At 44.4% G+C, this 9436-nt stretch overlaps 1 protein-coding gene across 13 annotated transcripts; it reads left to right on the forward strand.

Annotated features, from left to right (window-relative positions):
* The first annotated feature begins 53 nt into the window (after positions 1-53).
* On the forward strand, positions 54-6274 carry LOC111833225 (uncharacterized). 13 transcript variants are annotated; one of them, XM_023791252.2, is made up of 9 exons: positions 54-219; positions 348-410; positions 1675-1802; positions 2066-2186; positions 2313-2444; positions 3341-3612; positions 3838-3905; positions 4010-4200; positions 4299-6274. In XM_023791252.2, the coding sequence occupies exons 2-9, from the start codon at positions 380-382 to the stop codon at positions 5810-5812; spliced, it is 2457 nt and encodes an 818-aa protein (XP_023647020.2). In that variant the 5' UTR covers positions 54-219; positions 348-379; the 3' UTR covers positions 5813-6274. The 13 variants fall into 13 exon arrangements, with proteins under 13 accessions (XP_023647020.2, XP_023647027.2, XP_023647023.2 ...); XM_023791259.2 differs by lacking the exon at positions 348-410 and having other exon boundaries at positions 56-219; positions 1675-1818; positions 2059-2186; XM_023791255.2 differs by lacking the exon at positions 348-410 and having other exon boundaries at positions 56-219.
* Positions 6275-9436: the final 3162 nt, after the last annotated feature.

Here is a 9436-nt window from a genome sequence, read left to right on the forward strand (position 1 = left end):
CCAAATGAAAACAGCTTGCGCGGTGCAGACGCCGGTCAGGGACGTTACGCGGTGAGGTGTACGCATGCGTGAAAGGGTGCACATGCGTCCTGCAAATCGTGTAACAGAAGTGGGCGGCTGTTTAGACTACATTAGTCCTGGATTTAATCAGGACTGTAAGCTAATCGGGAAAATACTGTTCGATGAAATCACTTTCCAGTTACTTACAATAGCGGCACGGTAAGATGTTTTTGGTGGTTTCGTAGTTCTAAGTCCTAATGTAGTTAGCTTTGCGTTTTGCCGAAAGTCTGTCAGTTATAAATAACTTTCTAATGAATTTTACATATTTCATTACGTGTTACTCGTAGGAACGTGGGCTTGATGGAGGTCACAGGAAGTAATGGGCTTTGGGCATGAGCTCCTCAGACGAGGCAAGGCAGCTAGGATAGAGAAATTATTACTGGCAAGGCCAGTAAGTGCTGTGGCTTTTCAGTGTTCGTGTCCCTGCCCTGTGAAGTATGAGGCAGCATCATGTCCCCCGTCCCCAGCTGTCCCCGTTTGGACTGAGTACCGGACCGTACTGCAACGCAGATTTCAGTGCCACTTAAATCTCTGAGCTGTCGATTGGAATATTTGCCCTCTGGTGCTCAGGCAGCAGAAGCATCACCGCCCCTCAGGTGCCATCGCTGGTTAACGTCACACTCGCCCTGATGTCAGCAGACGCCTGTCGTTAGCTGGTAGCTACCTCAATTAAACACGGTTATGCCTATATCTTAACTGCCTAATATATGCCTGTATTTCACTCAAAATCACCCAACACTAGGTAAATTTATTAACTGTTTTGTATTTGTCTATATTTACACAACCCTTGAGTACAGACATCGGGTCGCTTTTCTGGGTTCATGATTGAGTGCGGAGGCTCTTCCCACGGTATGTCATCGCAATGTACAACGAAATTTATTTAAAATTAATGATGTATGACCATTTATCTGCAAAAAGTGTCACTAGCGATCCGAAAACTGTAAAGTTGCCAATTTTAGTTCTTGAGTTGGTAAACCGCGTTCGAACAATAACGGCGTCAGAATTACTTAGAATATCACTGAAACAAAGTAAAACACATTAGAACTTTTGTCAAATTGACCTGATTTTTAACCGTTATTACCCCCATTACCATGCTGTCGCGGAGCCGGCGAAGTCCCGAAAAAATGTATTTTTACATCTTATGCGCCAAAGAAATTAACCAAGCTTTAACGCAATGGTCGCCAACTCTGTCCTGAAGATATAAGTTGTAATATTTCCGTTGTACGATAAGTGACCATTTCATGTTGTTCACTATGCCACAATGAATGACGTGAGTGTCTTTTTTAATTTGAGGTATTAGCCTATTTATTTATTCCAGTGCACACTGAATGTACTTATTGTAATTGGTCATAATTATATATGGAGATACATAAATTGAAAATCCATGGGGTCTGCATTGTCCCCTACAGGCAACTGATCAAAGCACAGTTTACTGTTTGTCTCTGTCTCATGTTGTTTTGGAGTTATTAGAAGTTACGTCCTGTGTGCTATGCATGGTCACTCAGGGTGCCTTGCTGTAAGTGAATATGAAGAGCACATGCCAAATTCTGGAAACACAAGGGATGTGCGGGAGTTCCCATTAACTGTAAATGCTATACCAACATCTCGTTACAGCTGAAATAGACCATTTTCGCAGCATGAACCAGAAACCTTTCCAGCAGGGTGTCAGTGAGGTCAAAAAAGAGGAGCAGGAATACCTGATATCTGAGGGTGGGGGATCTTCGAGCGACACCCCCCACAAGGTGAAATGGAGTGCCAGTAGGTCTCTTCACCATTGTCATTTGTCCACTCTAAAGTCGTTTATTTTTTCAGTGTTAATCTCAAAAGCAACCAACTGTAGGGATCAACAGTGAAGGATGTAAATGAAAGTAGTAAAATCTCCCAAAAGAATCATTTTTGTTTGCTTTCTGCTCCTGTTTTTCTAATATACAGGCTGTTCTTTTTGCTTTTTAATACTATGAAGTGAGTGGCTCGTTTAGCCTTGTCATTTTCCTTCTGATGGAAGACGAAGGGTGCAGAGTTGCAGGATGTGACTGAGGAGAAGCTGACTGGTTCTCTTCTGTTGAGAAGCACTGATGGGAGTCATAGTAGGAGATGCAAGCTGAGTGTGAAACCTCCAAACCCAGGTGGTTCCAACTACTGACATATACAACAAAAAACTGCAGTTACTTTGGTACATTTAGTGGTTATAAAGTTTGTTCTTCTGGTTCCCTTTTTAAACCACCAGTGTCATGTTACTCTGTGCACTTCAGGTATGTCAGAGAGCCTGCAACGTGGGCAGCAGACTGTGAACATGACCGGCTACAGACGTGGTCGTAATCTGCGCAGCACACCGAAGATACTCTACACTGAGGGAGAGGAGCTCAGAGATGATGATTACCTCTGTGAGTGGTTTATGGCTGAAGGATATACCACATTATAGCAAACCCACGTGGTGTTCTCTCTCGGTTGTCTTGTTGTAATGCACTTTCCCTCCAAGGTTCCTGGGCTTGTCTATCCTGACCACTTTCATGTGTTGCTTCACGTGACCGTTATGCTAAGTAAGAATGGGAGATTGAAAAGGTTCATAGGTTAAACTTCAGACGTCAATTCACAAATGACAAAACTGCACCACCACCCCAAAACAATGGAGGATGATGTTGTTGTTTTAGTTATTAGTTCTTGAGGGGTGGGGGATCGATCACATGGTCCAAAAATACAGGGGAAAATTGTGTCCTGTACTGCTTCAAAATGGGACGGGTGGCAACTCCAGTTAGAAGACATATGATCTTAAAGCACCAGCCCATGATACGGTTTTATACGGCCTGCTCCACGTTCAATGTATGCTTTTAAATCTAACCAGCAGATCGGTCTTTCAATTTCCAACGAATAACGATGTAACATTATTCCACTAATCTAAAAAAACTTATTCATTAATGCTTTTAATGTAATTGAAATACAAAATTAGTTCTATCTGCTCCATTTTCGCTCCGCTACTATTTCTTTTCCCAATACTTCTGTGTAACTTACAAGTTAGAGTGGGGGATTGCGGTCAGCCAACTGGGAAGCTCATCAGTATAAACTCCACCGCAGTAGATACTAGTTGAATGAAGTACCTACCCCAGAGCAGGAGATAAACACGGTTCAGGAACTACAGTCGGGGTGAGATCCGGCGGTGGAACACAGCGGAAGTTCCGGGTTCCTTAAAAATGTTCCTATGTTGGAAAAGTGACTATATGGTATGGTGTAGTATTTACTCTGTTACTGTGTGTAATCCACATTCCTGTTCTTTCTTCATCAGATTGTGAGGATTGCCAGTCCTCCTTCACTGAGCAGTGTGAGGTCCATGGTCCTCCTGTCTTCATCTCTGACTCTTCTGCAGTCATGGGGGTCCCCGGCAGGGCCCTCCTTACCCTACCCCCTGGTTTAGAGGTTCGGTCATCCAGCATCCCTGGGGCAGGCCAAGGGGTGTTTAACCAGGGGCAGACTGTACCCAGAGGAGTGCATTACGGTCCCTATGAAGGAGAAGTCACGGACAGAGAGCAGGCCATTGACAGCGGCTACTCCTGGGTGGTGAGACTAAGCATGCAACAGTGAGGAAGGTTTATAATATAACCACATGAGAATTTCATGTTGTCTTATTAATTTGCGGCCTAATTTGCAGTTTACATTAGCCTTCTGTACATTTGAAGGAATATACACATATAGTTAGGTATCTGACTACTGATCAATTGAAAGTTCTGTAATGGCATAACTTGAGTGGGGTGATGTCTATTACTCACAGGCTTGTGGTTTCAGGTTTACAAGGGCAAACAGTGTGAGACATACATTGATGCCAGGAGAGAATCACACTCCAACTGGATGAGGTGAGATGACACCATTACTGAGTCTCTGTCCGTGCTGCAGTCATACATACATACATATGGTATGTACAGTATACTGGTCATGTCTGCCTCTGCCTGTGTGTCAGGTATGTGAACTGTGCCCGTGATGAGGAGGAGCAGAACCTGGTGGCCTTCCAGCACAAAGGGAACATCTTATATCGCTGCTGCAAGCCCATTGCCCCCAGGCAGGAGCTCCTGGTATGGTACGGGGAAGATTATGCCAAGGACCAGGGCATCACCTTTGACAACTGGTGGAGTAACAAGTGCTCTTCAGAAGGTATCTGTGTTTCTTGTACTTTTGTCATCTTTTTTTCTTATTTCTTTTAACCCTGTCCCATCTCAGTACTGACTGACTGGTCTCTATCTTGTCCCCAGCAAGGAGAGCGGTGGAATCCTACCAAGGATTCCCATGTTCTCAGTGTCCCTTCTCCTTCACAGTGGAGGTTTACCTGCAGAGACACATCAAAAGATCTCACCCTGAGGAGTATGTCAGACAGCTGAGGGCTGGATCTGTCAATACAACCCAGAATTTCTCACCTTCTGCTGGCCCCAGTGGGGCTCAGCCCAGTAGAACCACACTCGGTACCCTGGAAGAAGCAGGTTTAGACACTCCGACAGCTCAACAGGAATTCCAGACCAAAAGGATCGATATAAAGAGCAGTCGTGAAATACACCAGCAGACTCACACAGGGCAGAGGCCCCACCAGTGCTCCCAGTGTGGGAAGACCTTCATTCGACTAGGACACCTAAAAATACACCAGCGGATTCATACAGGGGAAAGGCCCTACCACTGCTCCCAGTGTGGGAAGAGCTTCAGTCAGTCAGTAAACCTAAAGAGACACCAGCGGATTCATGCAGGAGAGCGACCCTACAAGTGCTCTCAGTGTGGGAAGACCTTTGGTCATATAGGACACCTAAAGAGACACCAGCGAATTCACACAGGGGAGAGGCCCTACCAGTGCACCCAGTGTGAGAAGAGTTTCAGTCAGTTGGTTAACCTAAAGACACACCAACGGATTCACACAGGGCAGAGGCCCTACCAGTGCTCTCAGTGTGGGAAGAGCTTCACTAAATTAGGAACCCTAAAAAGACACCAACGGATTCATACGGGGGAAAAACCCTACCAGTGCTCCCAGTGTGGGAAGAGCTTCAGTGAGTCTGCAACCCTAAAGAAACATCAACGGATTCACACAGGGGAGCGACCCTACAAGTGTTCCCAGTGTGAGAAGAGCTTCAGTCAATTAGTAAACCTAAAGACACACCAGCGCATTCACACAGGGGAGAGACCCTACAAGTGCTCTCAGTGTGGGCACAGCTTCAGTGAATTAGGAGGCCTAAAGACGCACCAGCGGATTCACACAGGGGAGAGGCCTTACCAGTGCTCCCAGTGTGGGAAGAGTTTTAGTCATTTAGGAGACCTAAAGAAACACCAGAGGATTCACACAGAGGAAAAGCCCTACCATTGCTCCCAGTGTGGGAAGAAATTCATGCATTTAAGACCCCTAAAGACACACCAGTTGACTCACACAGGGGAGAGGCCTTACCTGTGTTCCCAGTGTGGGAAGAACTTCAGCCGACTAGAAAACCTAAAGACACACCAGCAGATTCACACAGGGGAGAGGCCTTACCTGTGCTCCCAGTGTGGGAAGAGCTTCAGTCACTTAGCAAACCTAAAGACACACCAGCGCATTCACACTGGGGAGAGGCCTTACCTGTGCTCCCAGTGTGGGATGAGCTTCAGTCGATTAGCAAATCTAAAGAAACACCAGCGGATTCACACAGGGGAGAGGCCCTTCCAGTGTTCCCAGTGTGGGAACTGCTTCAGTGTATTAGGACACCTAATGAGGCATCAGCGGATTCATATAGGGGAGAGTGGGGTCGCGCAGTAGTGCAGTGTGTTCACCTACACTGGATTAGAAATTGTTGAGAAATCACATTGAATATTAATGAAAGTCATTAGCTTTTTAACTGGGATATCTGTTATGTTGGGGTCAACAGATCCAGTCTGGGAAACCTTGAAAGCTGCCCCTGGCTGTAATGAGTGATTTTAACTATGCTGGAATTTTACAATAGTGAAATGGTAAATAATGCTTCAACTGCCTACTGTGTTAGAATTACAGCTACATGACTGCTCATATAATCATTTCTCATCCACCTATCCTCGGTAAGCATATTATTTTACATACATTAAATTAGCAAAGAATTATGTCTGAATATACTGATAATAAACCTGTAAAGTTTTGTTTTTTTCTGTAAACTTCAGAGGTGATGTCTGCTTAATGTATATGTATTTTAAATGAAGTAGTTCAATAACATGCTTAAACCAAAATATAACTTGAAAAGGAATTAAATTGTTGTAATGTCATACATTAAATTAATGGGAAAACCATTATTAAGAGAAAACATAAGTTTATATTTGTAAATTCATACAAGAGAGAATGTAGGGCTCAGCACCCTGTCCATTTACATTTATTCTCACTCCAAGGGAAAAAACCACCCAGAACCTTCCCAGACCCCTCCAGCAGCTGTGAGACTCCTTCATACTCCAGGGCTACTGGCTGCTTCTGCAGCTGCTGCAGATCCCGTTCAAAGAGCTGTGAGGAGAGAGGCAGTGTCTCACACACACACACACACACACACACACACACACACACACACACACACACACTGAACCCCTTGGTACAGGTACACCAGTATCAAGCAAACCAACCAGGACTAGCGAGCTGCTCATCTTCATTCATAGCTAGAGAACAGGGGAAATGGAAAGTGAGAAACAAGTGCGTGACAGAGGTCACCTTATATGTCGAGAACTCGAGAAGCTCGCTGATGTCGTCCTCCTGCTCTGAAAGGCCTGTTGATCACTGTGGCAGCTTTGGACACATCAGGGTGGTGATGTGGGCACAGAGAGGACAGGATTAAAAGGCCATCAGCTTTCACAGACATACCTGCAGCTCCCACAGGCTTAGGGTGACCACCTAATCCATGTCAGGAGGGACACTATGAGCTACAACAGGATTTGTAAACTACCATTTCATACATTTCAATTAAAAGGACCAGGATTTCACTTAAGCACTGGGTTCTTGCCGTATGCTGATTGGTCAGTCTCCTATAATCATGCATATGTGTCAGTAATGTTAATGCGAAACAGCTGGATGAGTCTTTCAATCTAGGAACTAACCAAACATTTTAGCAGAGCACAGAATCCTTTCAGCTTTAAAGTAGTTCGTAAAAGCTGAAGTAGCTCATAGTGTCCCTCCTGACATGGATTAGGTGGTCACCCTACACAGGCTGCTGTCAAGGGTGCCGCAGTGGGCGGGGTCATCAAAGGGCACTAAGCAAAAAGAATCTCAGAGGTATGGTAACGAACACATATATCAATAGCTTCTCCAGGGAGAATACAGATTATGCTTTTCTCAAAATATTTGATTTTGACAGGTGGACAGAGCTTCAAGGTCATGGGGTTGATGTGTAGGCAGTACCGTAGTGAGGTAACAAAAATGGCTTTTTTCACATAACTCCCCCAAAACGTTTAGTCACGCAGCTGTGTCTGACTCTTCACAACTGCATGGACCACAACTGGCCAGGCCACCCTGTCCTCCATTACCTCTCGAAGCCTGTCCAAATTTATGTTCATTGTTTCCACTATACTGTCTATCCATCTCATCTTCTGCAGTCCCCTCTTCCTTTTGCCTTCAACCTTTCCCAACGTTAGCACCTTCTCCAGTGACTCCTGTCTTCTCATTATGTGCCCAAAATATTCAAGCCAAGACCAAAGTGCTTGAGTCCATCATCAGAGACCTACTGTTTGCTGATGTTGTAGCAGTCGGAATCCTCTGACAGCAGGACCCCCAGAGTCTGATGGATTGGTTTGCCGAGGCCTGCAAGGACGTCTGTCTGACCATCAGTCTGAAAAAGACCAATGTGATGGCAAAGGATATTGTGGCACCACCATCGACAACTACAAACTCAAGGTTGTGACATATTTCCAGTGACAGCCTCCCCCTAGGCCTATGCTAAACTTGAAATGAGGACGACTGCATTTTAGAGGTAGAGTCCCATACAGATTCTCAAACACCTGATTAGCATTATCGGCCGTGACATCAGAAGGTTTCATTTTAACACTGCCAAAAAAACACTCATTGTACCCCTTTTAGCCTGAAACATCCACATATCGACAGATGTTTTTAGTCGTAAAGTATTCGTACTTTCTCTCTTTTAACGTCTGGTTAAACCTATCTACGACGGAAGCTTTAAGTTAATTTCCGATGGTGAAATGGGTACTTTTATGACTTTTAAAAAGTTTCTGAAAAATCTGATGTAGCCCTTCCTTTTATTTCTGCCCTACATTCAACCCACTCAAAGTTAAGAATTTTTTTTTTGCTTTACAGCCCATGGTACCATATACGACCCAGTAACAGTAACATCCAGTGGTTACTGACTGATTTAACCAGATTTTTTTCCACATTAAATGTGGCCCCCACCACGTTTTCAGGTTGCTGCTGTACATGCTGCAAAGATTCACCTGTCAAGCTGTGAATAGGTAAGTGGCAGATATTTGGAATCATCGGTTATAATGTATAGATGTTATGGAACATGTACAACTAGGTTTTGGATGTTTTGAAACTTTTCTGGCAACTGTGATGATCATGTTCCATGTGCTCAACATCAGCCTCAGACAAAAACAGAAGGAATACAGGTGGTGCACCAGACCTTACAACCCACCACAAGTAAACTTTCTGTGTGTAGTACACCTTTTTGCAGGTCTGTTCACTTGACTTGTTTCTTGATGTTTGAAGCCTGTGTTTTATTGCCAGCACATGGTGAATGATGAAAAGGAAAACTCAATAAATGCATTTTGAAAATGAGAATGTGGCAAAGATGTGGTTTTTCCTTATTTTCTGTCCTTATTTCATAGGTGAAATTAACAAGTTGGAACAGCATGAACAGTCCAGTGGGTCGTATATGGCACATTTCATAACATGGACTGGGAAAGGGTTATTTTTACAAAACACCTGTTTTTGAGTTCACTGGGCCTGTATGATCATTTTAGCCAATGGACATATTTTTCTTTTAATGATAAGATTGTCTGGCTTCCCCAGGGTTAAAAACTCAAGTTACCATCTATAACTTGAGGGGTACCCCACCCTTGGTCAAAATAGAATCAAGAGTCTGTGTGACAGCTGCACCTGTCTTGTTTCTGACACACGAGCGTAAGCCAATTTTGGGAAAACCCCCCATGACCGTAGATCGCCTGATTGTTGCTCCACAGCCCTCTGCAGCTTCCTCAACCCCCCTTCTGACCCTGGAGTCTGGTCTTGAGCTGCTGTCTTTGAAGCCGACATGCTTTTATCTATGAGGAGTAGTGCATTACAGCTGTGTTTTTATAGGTGTCATTAGCGCATTTCTTTCCAGGGTTGTACAAAAAAATACATTTACACAACCGTGACCCTTGTTAAAATAATGTGGCGATGGGTGGACCAAGGCATCGCGGGAGCAGAGAGACAGAGACTCAC

The sequence above is a fragment of the Paramormyrops kingsleyae genome, chromosome 7 (assembly GCF_048594095.1).
Source record: "Paramormyrops kingsleyae isolate MSU_618 chromosome 7, PKINGS_0.4, whole genome shotgun sequence".
Classification (NCBI taxonomy): domain Eukaryota; kingdom Metazoa; phylum Chordata; class Actinopteri; order Osteoglossiformes; family Mormyridae; genus Paramormyrops; species Paramormyrops kingsleyae.

Excerpts from the sequence above, each read along its gene's own strand:
- LOC111833225 (XM_023791252.2), top strand. The coding sequence starts at position 380 with ATGGGCTTTGGGCATGAGCTCCTCAGACGAG. Across the intron at positions 411-1,674 it reads GCATGAGCTCCTCAGACGAG|CTGAAATAGACCATTTTCGC; the intron begins GCAAGGCAGCTA and ends ATCTCGTTACAG. Across the intron at positions 2,187-2,312 it reads TGTGAAACCTCCAAACCCAG|GTATGTCAGAGAGCCTGCAA; the intron begins GTGGTTCCAACT and ends TGTGCACTTCAG.